Source organism: Venturia canescens, chromosome 11 (genome assembly GCF_019457755.1).
Source record: "Venturia canescens isolate UGA chromosome 11, ASM1945775v1, whole genome shotgun sequence".
Classification (NCBI taxonomy): domain Eukaryota; kingdom Metazoa; phylum Arthropoda; class Insecta; order Hymenoptera; family Ichneumonidae; genus Venturia; species Venturia canescens.
In genome coordinates this window covers 4,402,969-4,416,988 of record NC_057431.1, presented here as the reverse complement: position 1 = coordinate 4,416,988, position 14,020 = coordinate 4,402,969, and the positions used below count along the sequence as shown (strand labels likewise).

At 43.2% G+C, this 14,020-nt stretch overlaps 3 protein-coding genes across 4 annotated transcripts; 1 reads left to right on the top strand and 2 right to left on the bottom strand.

Moving 5' to 3' along the window:
• The first annotated feature begins 124 nt into the window (after positions 1-124).
• On the top strand, positions 125-4,633 carry Arglu1 (Arginine and glutamate rich 1). Of its 2 annotated transcripts, XM_043431631.1 has the most exons (6): positions 125-635; positions 885-1,028; positions 1,201-1,248; positions 1,774-1,999; positions 3,837-3,920; positions 4,050-4,633. In XM_043431631.1, the coding sequence occupies exons 1-6, from the start codon at positions 493-495 to the stop codon at positions 4,212-4,214; spliced, it is 810 nt and encodes a 269-aa protein (XP_043287566.1). In that variant the 5' UTR covers positions 125-492; the 3' UTR covers positions 4,215-4,633. The 2 variants fall into 2 exon arrangements, with proteins under 2 accessions (XP_043287566.1, XP_043287567.1); XM_043431632.1 differs by lacking the exon at positions 1,201-1,248.
• Positions 4,634-5,681: 1,048 nt separating this feature from the next.
• On the bottom strand, positions 5,682-9,015 carry LOC122418373 (tubulin glycylase 3A-like; the record flags this gene model as incomplete). Its single annotated transcript, XM_043432530.1, has 9 exons — positions 5,682-6,522; positions 6,596-6,801; positions 6,876-7,129; positions 7,200-7,370; positions 7,594-7,684; positions 7,784-7,997; positions 8,078-8,351; positions 8,435-8,789; positions 8,850-9,015. Coding segments are annotated over 9 exons (2,484 nt in total), but the record flags the coding sequence as incomplete, so codon positions are not given.
• A 1,699-nt stretch (positions 9,016-10,714) lies between these two features.
• Qsox1 (Quiescin sulfhydryl oxidase 1) lies at positions 10,715-13,988 on the bottom strand. Its single transcript, XM_043432750.1, has 2 exons — positions 13,258-13,988; positions 10,715-13,030 (listed from the first exon to the last, which is right to left on the bottom strand). Exons 1-2 carry the CDS (start codon positions 13,568-13,570, stop codon positions 11,391-11,393), a joined length of 1,953 nt encoding a protein of 650 aa, XP_043288685.1. The 5' UTR covers positions 13,571-13,988; the 3' UTR covers positions 10,715-11,390.
• Positions 13,989-14,020: the final 32 nt, after the last annotated feature.

Here is a 14,020-nt window from a genome sequence, read left to right as displayed (position 1 = left end):
GCGCCACACAGCTGTAAGCGGCAGCGCTTTGTATCTGACGTATCTGACGACGACGACCGCCCCTCCCCCCTTACCTTCTTTTTTTCAATCAGCCGCTGGCGCTGCTTCCATCTTAGTGCCAATATTTTGAACTATAATACGGCAAACATGGCCGCTGATGTTCGATGCCGCACGCCTGTATTGTTCACAAGTGCATCGTAAATTGTTGGCAGTTTTTTCTTCTCCAAATTTTGCCCAGATATTTTGCAATCGTTCCTTTGTATAAGTCATTTAACGAATTTTTCAATTTTTCGTCGTGAGCTTCTCGTTGCTTATTTTCGTTATCCGTTCAATAATCACCTTTGATATAAAAAATTCCCTCGCGTCTTGGTTTTTCTTCTTCCGCGTGCGTGTTTTAAATACTTGTATACACTGAGTCGAGAGATAATTCTCGTGTAGTCGTCAAAAGTTTTCGCGATTGAGTCGAATAAGAAAAACCTGAAAATCAACAAAATGGGCAGATCTAGATCACGAACGAAATCACCGAGTAGGCGTCGTCACAAAAGCAAACATTCACGAAAACGATCTAAATCAAGAGAAAAACGATCCAGTAGCAAGTACTCCGAAAAACCCAAAGAACGTAGCTCAAAATCCAGGTACCTATCATATTTACACTTATTACCATTTTTACTGCCATCGTCCGTACTTTATTACATATTTATTTGCATTCTATCTCGTTTCGTTCAATCCGATTTTTGTTTACTCCGATATTCATTTATTTTATGTTTTAGGTTTCATTTTATTATTATTAATGATAAACAGTGCGAAATAGCAGTTGAAATATAATGTTTGAGTAAGCAAAAGTTTACAATTTTCAAAAAAAATGTCTCAATTGGAATATCTAGGAAACGCTCGCATTCAGCATCATCCAGCAGTGAAACAGACATTTCGGACGACGTGCATATAGTGAGTCACAAAAAACGTTCGTACAGAGATCGAGATCGCAAAATGGATGAAGTCGAGCGTCTCGCTGAAATGGAACGCCAAAGGTAATCACGAAAACCCGTTATCAAATCCAATCTCATTTGTTTTGCTCTTCGTTTTTCAAAAAAAAAAACAAAAAAAAACAAATGGTTTTACTTTTTTAATTACTCGTTGCATTTTTATTTCCACCTCGATAGTATGTTTCTACCTGTTGTTTTTTTGTACTTGTGTTGTCAGGAAAAAGAATGAATATGCAAACAAAATTCTGGCCACAAACGCAATTCGGTAAGATTTTTGTTCAACCACTTTTATAACGGTGGTGGGATTATTTTATTTTTTAAATTATTTTTTGAGTTCAATCAGAATGAAAAATCATTAATTGCATACTGTATTATTTAGTTGCACGAGTTTGAAATTTAGGAATTTGTAATACAATCCGATTCAATATACGTGCATTATTTCTCATTGATTCCGATATTCTCATGATTAATTGTAATACCAAAGTTCTTCAAAAAAGTCAACTCATTTGGATAAAGCAATGTTGTGCAAAAAAATTTCTTGTCATCTGAAAAAATAACTCAAACATGATTTTTCCTGTTCGAACCTGGTCCTTGACCCTTGGAATCGGATAGAATTAATTTTGTGACAACCACGTTTTAACCTTTGACTGACAAGAATCCCATAGGAGAATCGATGTTTCAACTTACAAATAACAATATTGAAGATGACGAGCATAAAAAGCATGAAAAAATTGGGTTTGAAGTCGCAAAGGTAAAAAGATAAACAGTACATTAAAACGTTTGATAATAGGCGACAGCGAGAGACGGAACAAAAACTGGTGGAGGAGGAAGCGGCGAAGAGGATCGAGGAGCTTGTACAAAAGAGGGTGGAGGAGGAACTGGAGAAGAGAAAAGAAGAGATCGAGGCGGAAGTTCAGAGACGAGTCGAGGAAGCTAAGAGGGCGATGGAGCGACAAATGATGGAGGAGATGGAATGGCGCCAGGCAAAGCTCCGCGAGGAGGAAAAACGACGAGAGGTAAGACCAATCCATAGAAACATTGGAGGCAATTGAGCCGCGAGCGTTCGCCGGAAGTTTACAGCAAACTCGACGCTTAGAATAATTTTTTTTCAAAATTCTAATGAAACCAAAGTCAATGCGATAGCTCCAAGTAGGAAGATTAAAATGTAACAGAAAGCAACGTCGAGATTGCCGAAACCGGAACGCTCGGGCTACCAAAGTTTAGTGGTTCCCATTGAATCGTTTTCATTTAAAATGAGAACGATGTTGAAAAACCACTAAACTCAAAGCTGGACTTCCTGCCGAGGATAGCCTCGTTGGCTGGGCTATCGGAATTTACACTTTTTTTTCTTCAAATTTTACGTATCTTATATGCGATTTTCAAGGAACAAAAGTTTTTCTGCGGCTATATATGATACATAATTTGTATAAATATATACTCATGTACTATGTACTATATATATATATATATATACCGTGTATGGTACTTTTGTTCTCACCAAGCGTCGTTTATACAATATTCATCAACGGCCAACAAAGTTTTCGACGTTCATTTTAATTGACCCTTGCGCGAATGTTGAGATCGCGAAGGAACAACATCAGCGGAGTACGACGAATTATTTTAGATCGAAGTCCAAATGAGAATTTTTCAGCGAGCTTTTTAGCCATCGCTCCGTTGTACATTTTGTCGCAAGCATGAGCCAGCCGAGCTCCCAATAAAGAATATTTTTGTTGTCGAATAAACGCATTTTCCCAACAAGTTGTATTTGCGAACTCGCGAAGAAAATTTTGCAAATTTTGGAGCGTCTGCGCGCGCGGGGGCTTTCTAGTTTTGATCCCGGGACGATACGTTGATGGTAAAAGAATGACGTAAATTTTAGAAAAAGGGGGATTTTCGGGGAAATTTCGATCGACTTCCATCCGGAACGGTTGCATATTCGGGGATAAAATGATCTCTTTCTCCGTTGTCGATAAAAGATTGAACGACTTGGAAAGATTAGCTGCTCGGTGTCAGAATCGCTATCCCGGTTTTATCGGAGAAGCTCCGTTAGGGTTTGGAAGGAGACGAAAGAATTAATCTTAAGGGGCAAGATCGGGAAAGAGAAAACAAATATTAGGATCCCGACGCACGACCTAGAGAAAAGAAAAAGAAAAGAAAAATATAGGTCGGCTTCCTAAACTGACTACCAACGGAAGATGCCGGTATTATTCTCACTGCCGAGTGTGATTGTCGATGAAGAAGGCATCCCCTACGTGTGCTGGCGTGAGAGCTACATTCAGGTATTATCCAATTTATATATATTCATAATTTTCATTCAATTCATACAAGATTTATAACGTATATTCTTTTCGTTTCATCTTTTTTTTTTCTTTCTTTTTTTCGCAATCGTTCTTTGTCGAGACGATTCAGCCTCGTTTTTCCTCATCGTTTGCACTGCGAATTAAAACAGAAAATGACTTATTATTTGACTGGGGGAGGGAGGGGGAAGGATTGAACAATTATAATTAAAATGAATCGAGAGCTCGAGATAAAACGCGGTATGAACAAACGTTAACAAAGAACGAGATACAAAAAAAAAACAAAAAAAGAAAAGAAATAACGACACATATCCCTGATTACCTTCCCCACCACAAAAGGTTCTTAGGATGTGTTATACACACTTTGGCCGTTGTCAACCACAACAGCGGCACATTTACTTTCCCGGATGGAATATGGAGACTAAAGAGTTTGACGAAAAAAAATAAAATCAATGAACATAAAAGACAAAGAGAACGACACCGTTAAGGAACTGGCGACAGTTCACCGGGCGAATCTGTCATTGCTTCGTGTAAACGTGTGTCGTTGTCGTTGTAGGAGGAAGAGCGGAAAAAACGCGAGGAACTTGAAAGGATCATGGAGGAGAACAACAGAAAAATCGAGGAGGCCCAAAAAAAATTGGTAAGTTTTCAACTTTTCAAAACCTGTCCAATATCTTTTTCAGTCAATTTTCAAATCTCACTTGTTACAAAAAAAAATTTATAAAAGTAAATGTGTAAATGGATAAGTAATGATGATTGGTATCGACAGGCCGAGGAGAGACTCGCGATGGTCGAGGAACAACGTTTGATGGAGGAGGAGAGACAGAAGATGAGGAAGGAGCAGGAAAAGCGTATCAAGGAAGAGCAGAAGAAGATTCTCGGCAAAAACAACTCTAGGCCAAAGCTATCGTTCACCCTGAAGCCAGTTACGTGAGTCTGTACGCGAGAAGTGCGTGCAGTCTTGCATGTGATAATCTTGAAGTGTTTGGACTTGAATTATATACGAGAATAAGGACGCGATAGGGAGAAAAGAAAGCTTGGGAATACGATCGTTCGATGGATCGTTCGATCGCATCGATCGATCGGTCTCAATCGACTATTTTCTAGATGATCCACCGCCGGGAATCCGAATTCGTTGAGTAGAGAAAATAATCATATTCAGACTGCTCAGATTGTTGCTCGAGGATCGATTTTTTATATATTTATGTATATTTATATATGTATATATTTAATCAATCGATTTATCGACACTTATTTCGAGTTTTAAATAGCGCTTTCGATTGAATCTCGTCGCTACGACGAGATTGTGTAATGGACATACTGTTATTTGTAAGATAAAACCATTTTTAATAACGCCTGATGTTTTTATTCTCACAAATTCGTATAAATGTCGCGTGCTTTACAGTCCTTTTGTTTCTCTTTGTTTTTATAGATTACCTTCGACTCTGTTGAAAAAAAATAATAAATGCTAAGACTTGCTTCTCTTTGTCGGCGGTTCGGAGGATGAGATCGTTTTGGGCACGCTCCAGGGCCAACTTGTCTCGTGTCTCTTGTATTTTCGAATGGTCTGCGCCATCGACTCGTCGAGGGCTTGAGCCAGTTCTTCGTTCAGAATTTTCGGAGCCTCCTCGTTCCGGAAATCAGCTTCGCAATCGTGTTTCGCACCGGTGTCGTTCGCAACCAGATTTTCTGTTTTTTCAACGACGCTCAATGACGAAGCTTGCTTCTTTTCTCGACGCGAATCGGTCGAAACTCGTGGGGTACCTCGACGATATTTGTTTGCGGTTGCGCGCTTTTTCGCTGAAATTTCAACGTCCGTCCAATTGAATCCAGCATCACCCATTGTACCATTGTCGTGAATGACTTCCTCCTCGGCTCTGCACCAATTTTCTTTGTTAGGCAACGACTCCAGCCAACGCGCGACGTATTTCACATTCTCCTCAATCTCGTTCCCCGAATCGCTACAAAGGTCCGATGTTTCCGACGAGTAATCCGCCTCGGATCGAACCTAAAAAAACCGTCAAATTTCTACCATAACCCTGTTCTTTCCACTCGGGTCAACGGAGAAGAAACCATATTTACCGGAAATGTCGAAGAAAGTGGCTTGGCAAACGCGTCAAACGCCTGAAACTCGAAACTTTTGCCCGCAGCCATTGTAAGTGTTATAAAATATGTCCGAAAAAGTGAAATTTCCTCCAAAACTTTAGCGTCAAATGCTCGAAAATGCCGAAAATTTTTTTTCTTCTTTCTCTCCAATCCGAATACGACAGTCCTCTGTCTCGAGTTATGCTTTTGTTCGAATTTTTGACAATTGCGGCGGCGAATTCCCATTTGAGAATAGCTGCAATTGAATTTTATTATTAACGAAGGGACTGAGGATGATCAAATAACTGCAACGCGCTTCGCTAGACCCCAAATATATTTTTGTTCCTCAACGAGAGAAAAATACTCTTTATTACAATAATAACACTTAATAATTTTTTCATGATTTATTTTGACAAGCCAAGACCGACGGCGTACATATTATCGACGTCGGTAGGAACTTTGCTGCGCTTTCGATGAGTGGATTTCGTCCGACGAGAAGTTTTGAGGCTCTCGCTGTTAGCGGTGCTGGCGAGGATCGCGCGTGCGGGAGACGAAGACGTCGCGGTGGAGATCGGAGGAGGAATTCCGCGAGAATTTTCCAGGGACATGCGTGCTCCGAACTTTTTGTACCTGGTGGCGGCGTCTCGCATCGCCGAATCGATGACGCGAAAGTTCTTTTTCTCTTTGGATCCCAACGCCTTACCGGTGCCGGATTTCCCCGGGGATTTTCGGGAGTTTACGGAAGAGGCTGCGACGTGCGCGGACTCGCGTTGAAGCTGGACGATTTTGGATACGAGATTGGGGCCGTGGGACTCGACGAGAGGATCAGCGGTCTTCGGCGGTTTGCTTCGTCGCGTGGAAGCTCTGCGCGGCCGATTTTCGGACGCCGTCGTCGTTGTCTTGGCCTCGTTCTCGTCCTCTTTCTTCCCCGGCTCCTCCGTCGGCTTGACAAGAGCGAGGGAAATTTTGGAGGATGATCCTGTAACGGGAGCCGATGCGATACTGAAATTGGGCCGGGATCTCGCAGAGGAGTCGAGGTTGCAACGCGCTAGAAACTCCCGATCCAGCCTGAGCTCCAGTTCTTCGATGAGATCGACGATAACCGGGCCTACGTAACCGTGGGCGATGTTTTTGCTCGGCGTCTTCGTCGGACAAACCTGCGCGAGGAAGAGCGTTAGAAAAAAAATACAGAAATTCACGTACAGCCTAATAAGCAGAATTCTCTCGTACATTGGCCGATTTGGCGGCGATATCGAGCCTCGTTCCAGAACCGCTGGAGCTCAGAAAATCGGGCTTTTTCTCGCCGCCGGTGATCCGCGTTCCCTGCAGGGAAAGCGCCGCTGCCGGATAAGGCTGGCAACTCGGCATTTTCTGTCGATAGGCCAGTTCGAAGAGACCCGTGTCCGCGTTTTTGTCCTCTCGTAAATCAATGACGACTGAAAAATAAAGTTTCATTATTGGCGGTTCAAGATCGAATCTCGGGCCAGGGAAGACCGTGTTTCGCGCTCACCCTTGATCGTGTCTTCCATCACCCGTTTGCAAAGTCTCGTGGTAACGCTCGACGAGTAGCTCATGTCAGGATGACTATTGATCTCGATGAGCCAGACAGAAAAATCGTCCATCAGCATAAAATCAGCTCCGTACAGTTCGAAGCTGTTTTTACGACGGTCCATGGCTTCCTGGCTCGCGAGGAGAGAACCCACGAGACCTTGCCTCATTCCCGGGTATATCAAGTCATCCCAAGCTTCCCCGTGACCCTGCTCCCTGCGAAGCATCATCGCGCGTTAATACACTCGAGTCAGTAGAAATAATTATTTCGACGATCGAATCTCACTTCAAATATTGTTTAAAGGTTGTCGCGTCCCACATATTGTCAACCGGAAGCGCTGGGTCCCGGTCCGGACTGTTTTTGTATTTACACTGCACCGCATTGTTGCACAGGTGAATGGACTCGTGAAAATCGCTCAATCGATAATTTTGGGAACAGAAACGTAAATAACTTTCCCTGCAATCAAGTCGACTGGTATGAGGAACAAAAAAACGGATGATTTTTCAATAAACGAGACAGACACCAGTCGCTCTCTCGTTTATTTAAATCCCTCATTATCCGAGGGGGCTCTTTTCAACATTTTGCTCGCAATGTGTGTCACGCGACGACTCGGAACCGCGACGGTGATTCCGCGCGCGACTTATAATTTGTCGAGTTTGCATGCGAGTAAACGGCTCACCTGTACATCCAGAGCGTCAAAGGCTGAGCACAAGTTACAATGAACCATTGCCTTATGTCGAATTTCGTGCTGTGAATCAGCATCGGCCTCTCTGTTGGATCACAAAATTTCAATGTTCTACCAAATTTAACTGGAAACTATCGAAACTTGTATCGATTCGATCGAAATCAATGGGATCGAAAATAATTACCAATGTATTTTTGTACGACGTAACGCGTGTCAGTTTTGTTGGCAGGATTGATGCGGGCGACGACGTCCTCGAGTTTATTGACGAGGACGATTCCACGTCCGCGGCTTTTGTTACCGGGTTTCAAAATCCACACGTTCATCGTTCCGTCCATGTCGAGCTGTTGCCGAAACTTGCGAATTTTTTTGAGAACGTGTCGAGAGGCGAGGAAGTATTTCTGGTTGGAGGAAAAAAAAAAAAGAGACGAAATTGAGGCTTCGCGTCTCTGCTGTCGTTGTTCGCATTGCTTTTACTCACGTCGATGGGAACGTCGTTGAGAACGAAGACCGATTCCCCGTGGACGATTTTGTAATACCACCGAATGAATTGGTCCCACTGGTGGGACCAGACTCTCTCGAGCTCTCGATCGATGTCCTCGTGGCAACGAGCCCCCATGTAATCGGTGCACCTTCTAATCGCAAAATCTAATGCTTTCAGGGGAATCGTACCGGTGGTTGAGCGAGCTGCGTTTTCACCGTCGTTGTCGATCGTCTCCACGAGCCATTTGAGAAGACTCAGACAAGCCGTGAAGCTTCGGGAAGACAAAAGCATCGTCATTGGAAGGAGGAAGGGAAACGTGAAAGACAAAAACGTGGCGACGATCACACTCAATACCGAAAGTCCTCGACGAAAGCGTGCATCTGGTCGCTCTGGCAGACGTTGTAGCATCTCGGGAACAGCGTGTTAGCGACGTCAGCCTCGTAATACCAATACATTTGTCTGACGCTGGAACAGAGTCCTACTTTAGAGGTGAAAGCGGCTCTGCAATAACGATTAAAAAGAGTCGTTCCGTTTTCTCGAGAAGGCCATCCGGCCCATTCGGAGCCGGAATTCCACAAAAAATCAACGGTGTTGTCGGCGAGCATGCGCGATATGAGTAAACGCTCGCTCTGAGGATCTTTGAGATCACCGATTCCAGCGAGCAAAGTCACCGGACTCGCTTCCAAGCTCGTCCCGATCATACGATCGCCTGTAAAAAAAAGCCACCGCGATAACGAACCGCGAGCTTTTTTCACGCAAGCTTTTTCACCGTTGCTCGTTGGCTTCCTGTAGAACTTTTCGCACCATCCTCTCGACAACATGCACTCACGGATCACCCGTGATTTACCGTAAATCATGAACGTGTGCCGGGACTCGATAGCCTCTCGAACCTTCTTCTTTATTCGCAAAAAACGCTCCTGCAGGGTCGCCGGTAGACTCTCTTCTGTCAATAACGATAATGATAATCGAGGAACTCGAAAATTGCTGCGATTTTTAAAACTCGGTAATCTTCGTTTCGTTTCGCAACAATCATCGAGATGGGAAAGCAGATTTTTCTGAATTTCAAACGATTTTTATTACCCGTCGCATTCTGGATCGGAGAATCTCCTTCGACAGGAGTTTTTCCCGCCTCATCTTCGTTCTCAGTCGGCCCCGCTTTCGCCGTTTCTTCCCCGTTGGCATCCTCGTTCGGGCTCATACGCGAGGATCAATCCTCAATCCGATTTGAGATTTCGCCCCCGTGAAGCCTGCCGAGGAGAAAGAGTAAGCGCCCGAAAAATGAAATAATTCGAAAATTTCATGGTGCGAGAGCGCGGAGTGGTGATTCGCCTCGAAATTCCTTTCCCACTCGTACCTGTTGCGGCGGACTCATCGCGTCTCCCTCCTGATTAAAAACAACAACGAGCTTCCGTCCCGCCTCAATCGCCCCGAGAAAACTTCAGACAAAAGTATTGAGTATTTCTTTTTATTTCATGAGGATGAAACGTCCAAAAATTTCAAGCATTTTTGACGCGAGTGGGAAATTCGAAGGCGATCGCAACGTGATAAAATTTTATTGGTTATCTTGAATCGACTAATGCATCGATTCGAATAGTCGGACGACCGAATCGTACGAGGAGAAATGTCCAACTGAAGGAACGTCCTGTCCGCGAATTCGCACGCGTGTGTGCCTGCGCGTTTAAAAGGAGAAGCCAAATGTGTCCGTGTTTGAAATCGGGGGTTGGAATTTTTCGGGCCAGAGGGGTCGGGGGAGAATGAGGGGAAGGGAGAGAGAGAGAGAGAGAAACTAACGTCATGGATAAGATCGCGAGGGCTGAATTAGGCTCATGGGGAAGGGGTCGCTTACGAGCAACGTACCAGGCACCTCTGACTTTTGCTTTATTCTCTCTCCGTTTCCTTACCCAATTTATCTGAACCCTTCTCCTTCTCCTCCTGCGGCCCTTGCCCCTCGAGAAACACGTATGAACCAAAAAGGGGAGGAAAAAGGGTTAAGGAGGGGGTTGTTGCACCCCGTGACCCAGTTTTCGTAGGATTTCCACGAGATTGTTATTTCACTTCGTCCTTCTCTCCAAGAAAAATGGGCACATTGCTGTGCTCATTTTTTACTCCATCGACTTTCTCCCTCGTTTTTTCACCCATTTCGGTTTATCTCTCGCCCTCTACTATTTTAAGACACAAACCTGAACCGAGAACGAGAATTTTCTCAAAATACTAGACCCAATTTTTCTGCGACTGGAACGATCCATCGCCGCGTCTTCCTAATTTTTTTGCCATTTTTTTCAGAACCAACCGAGCGTTAGTTTTTCCCCATCAATCCAGACTTTCCATTGTTTTTCCTACTTCGATAGGTTTTGGTTTTATCACACCGCCCGCGAATGAGGCTGATCGTTATTTTTATTTTTTTTCCACCAATTCTTTTTCTACGGTGGAGATAAGTGCTCCGAAAAACTGGCTGTTCGATGGGAGACTGACATTTCTGGAGGTAAGTTTGAAATTTGAATTAAAATTTATCGAAAACTTGATTTTTTTTTTTTTTACCGAGATTCCAGACTCGTAACTCCAAAATTAACACTTTTGTCGCTATTCCGAAATTCAAGGATTTCCGGGAATAAAACAATATGGAAAATTCCATTATTATTATTCACAGGTATAATTTATTAAAATTTTTCTACAAAAGAGATCACATTGTCCCACATTTTCAAACACTCGTACACAACTCGGCTACCAAGCAATTATAGAATCGTCGTAATCGTCGAATGAGAGTAAAAGTCGCTCTCGCAGAACAGAAATAAAAATGACCATTTTAGATGCAACAATTGTGTCAAAAGTAAATGCAGGCTCGTCACTGAACCGGGATAGATATTCAGTTAAATTATTTATATATGTACACACGCGTGCTCGACGAAAACTATTTTCGCTGCGACAACAATGACCGTTTACATTTTTGGAAAACGACAGTTATTGTTGTATCGTGAAAATATTGCAGATTCGAGCTACAAAAATAATTCCCCCTTGCATCGGTAACTAATTGGCACAATTTGTTTAATATGAAGAGAGAATTTGAACAAAATGCACAAACCCACGCAATATTCAATCGATAATAGTTGTCTGAAAAACAAGAATAGAAAAGCTGTCAGAAAATAAAATTAAATCATTTTCAGTCGTGCGTAGCTCGGGAAATCGATTAACTGGGAAGCTTTTTGATCGAATTTCACATGTATAAAAACACATTTAATTCTAGTATAGTGTCAGCATCATTTAATGATAATAATAATTGAAAAAGTGCAAGATGAGGAAAGTAAGGGAATGTTTAAACTTTGCCCAGAATACTGTGAATATACATTCTCTTTTTGTACGAGCGTTTAACTGCAAATTTGACGCAAACGAGAATGAGAATAGCAGCGGAAGCGATGTAGAGAACGACGCAAATGCTGATATCGAAGATGGTAAAGTCCCAGCTGAATTTTTTCGATGTAGCGACGCGTTCGCCGTAAGACGCGAGTCTTTCGTCCCTCAATTTAGGATCGCTAAGATTTTTCTCGAAACTCAGAGATCTCGTAGAGCCTGTGTATTTAATGGCTGAGTAGAAATACTTTTTCTTGAGATAAGCGAGAACATTGGTTTCGTTCCATCGATCGTTGTCGTCCCGGCACTGCGGACAATGCTCCGCCGTTGGATATTGCACTTTCGGGTGTTCCGGGTCTTCGGTCGCATCGCCTGCTAATCTTTGGTTGACTTCGTTGTGAGCTCGCCAGAGCCACAAAATCCCTTCGTTAGCGGTAGCAACATCAAAGATTTTATTTTTTCCGGCCATCGCTACGAAATGTTGAGCGCAATCGGCGCAGCCAAAGAAATTCTTGATGTAACCGTGCATCGCGCCAAGTACTTGCGTGGGCTCCAGGTCGGGGTGTTCCTCGCTCTTGGCCGCAAGGCTTACGCTCATCGTGTGAAACAGAGTCCACAGTCCGCAAGAATATCCTCGCAGTCCTGGTTTACTCGGTTTGCAGCCGATCCACTTGTTCTCCTCGGAATAGACGGGCGACATCTCTTGTTCCGTCGAACTTACGAGAGTAGCAAAATCTTCACCTCTTATTTCGTCTTTGGAACGCACCACGAAACTTATCGTTCCGAGGAACATCGGATTACCGTGTTTCACGGGGAAATACGAAGCCAGGACGCTCGTGAAATTTTTCAACGCCTGCATTTTTTCTCCCTTGATCAATTTTGTCAACGGAATCTCATGGTTCAACGAGAATCTCAGGGCCGCTTCGAGGTCGGCTTGGTAGAGCGAATCATCCTTCCATTTTTTGCTAGAGCGATTGCTCTTGCTCTCTACCACAGGTTTTTCCAGTATTTCCTCCTCTAGTTCGACTTCCTCGAGGTGAATCTCGAGCCCTCGCAACTGCATGAACTCCTCAATCACTTTTCTCGCACCTTCCCTCGTTGGCACTCGCAGAGCCAATCGAGTTTGAACCATTTCTCGATCGTAAACTATTATACTTGGAAATCTTATTATTTTGTGCATCAGACACAACAAAGAATTGTCCGAAGTGACGGAACGTATGGTGAGACTCTTTTCATCACGGAAATCCAGAATCAATTCCATGCCTAGATAAGAATCTGGCTCTTCGAATATGAAAAAATAATACTTTGCTTCTGGCGCAATTCCCTCCCAAATGTTTTTCACTTCGGAACTTCTGAACGGTGTTATATTTGGCCAATTGGCGCCTCGCTCTTCTTGCTGCTCTTTTCGCAATTTTGCCAGAAGGTTTCCCAGCAAAGCAGCCAGGTCTTTCCCTTTTTCCACATCCGCTCCCAATTTGAGAGGATTCTCATGCGGGGCAAAGTACCGCACTTCCGGATAACGCATTATCTCATACTCTCGACACAAAGGATTGTTATCTTCGTCCGCACAGTTGAGGGCGGCTATAGTTACCACATTTTTCCAGCCTAGAAACAGGATTTTTCAACCAATTAAACAAATCCTTGTAAACGTCATGAAAAGCCTTGAACATTTAGAAAAATTAGTAAAATCACTCGATAAGAACTCTCAAGAAAAACAAAATAATTATAAATGCAAATTACTAGCATAATATTGAAAAATATTCAAAATCTGGAAGAGAATGAATCTAGAAAAATCGCAGTGAAGAGAGCTTGAACACAAAGCAGAAACTGACCACGAGTCTCATGAGCGAGAGCTTTCCATGTGGGAGCGAATCGTTGACAGAAGCCGCACCAACTATTATAAAATTCAACGAGCCAAGCGTGCTCACTGCCGTAAACGGTGCTTTTAAAATTGGTGGAATTGAGAACAACAACATGATCGGAAGAATTATAGAGGCCTTGATTCAATGATAGACTTTGATAAGAATCGGGAGCAGGCGATGAAGGTAGGCGTCCGATGACACTGGGCACAACTTGATCGACGGCGAAAATTAACAATAATAAAGCCTCGAGAAAGCAAAAAATTCTCGGGCAACAACGGGACATGTCGAATAAGCAACGCGTCGAAACGCTTGAACTTGATTTGCAGCGAGCAAGCCTCTGACTGATTAAAAAATGCACTTAGAAAATTATAAATAATTTAACACCCGCGATCTCCAGGCCTCACACAGTGTGAGGCCGAATTCACTGGAGTTCCGATAAGAACTATAAATTGCTGTCAGTGGAAAAGTGAGTGAAAAGTTGTGTCGTTATATGAGCAGACGACGTACGCCGGTGGTGCAACTTATTCGTCGTGAATTCGAGTGATTCGAGAGTGTATACACAAAATGAGGGAGAAAATCGATTGAGAGAGTAAGTGGGGGGAAAGAGAAAAAGAATTGGTTGATAAAAGTGTATAATAGCAGGTGCGTTTTGTTGTGAACATTCAAATTTTCCGCATGACCGATTTATTTGGAAACATTGGAAGTAATTAAAACTTGGAGATGATATGAAAAT

What these genes read in the sequence shown, in the direction of transcription:
- Arglu1 (XM_043431631.1), top strand. Translation starts at nt 493, where the DNA reads ATGGGCAGATCTAGATCACGAACGAAATCACCGAGTAGGCGTCGTCAC. An exon ending in GCTGAAATGGAACGCCAAAG is followed by an intron (nt 1,029 to 1,200) that starts GTAATCACGAAA and finishes TTGTGTTGTCAG; the next exon opens with GAAAAAGAATGAATATGCAA. An exon ending in AGGAGGAAAAACGACGAGAG is followed by an intron (nt 2,000 to 3,836) that starts GTAAGACCAATC and finishes TTGTCGTTGTAG; the next exon opens with GAGGAAGAGCGGAAAAAACG.
- Qsox1 (XM_043432750.1), bottom strand. Translation starts at nt 13,570, where the DNA reads ATGTCCCGTTGTTGCCCGAGAATTTTTTGCTTTCTCGAGGCTTTATTA. An exon ending in TCTCGCTCATGAGACTCGTG is followed by an intron (nt 13,031 to 13,257) that starts GTCAGTTTCTGC and finishes TCCTGTTTCTAG; the next exon opens with GCTGGAAAAATGTGGTAACT.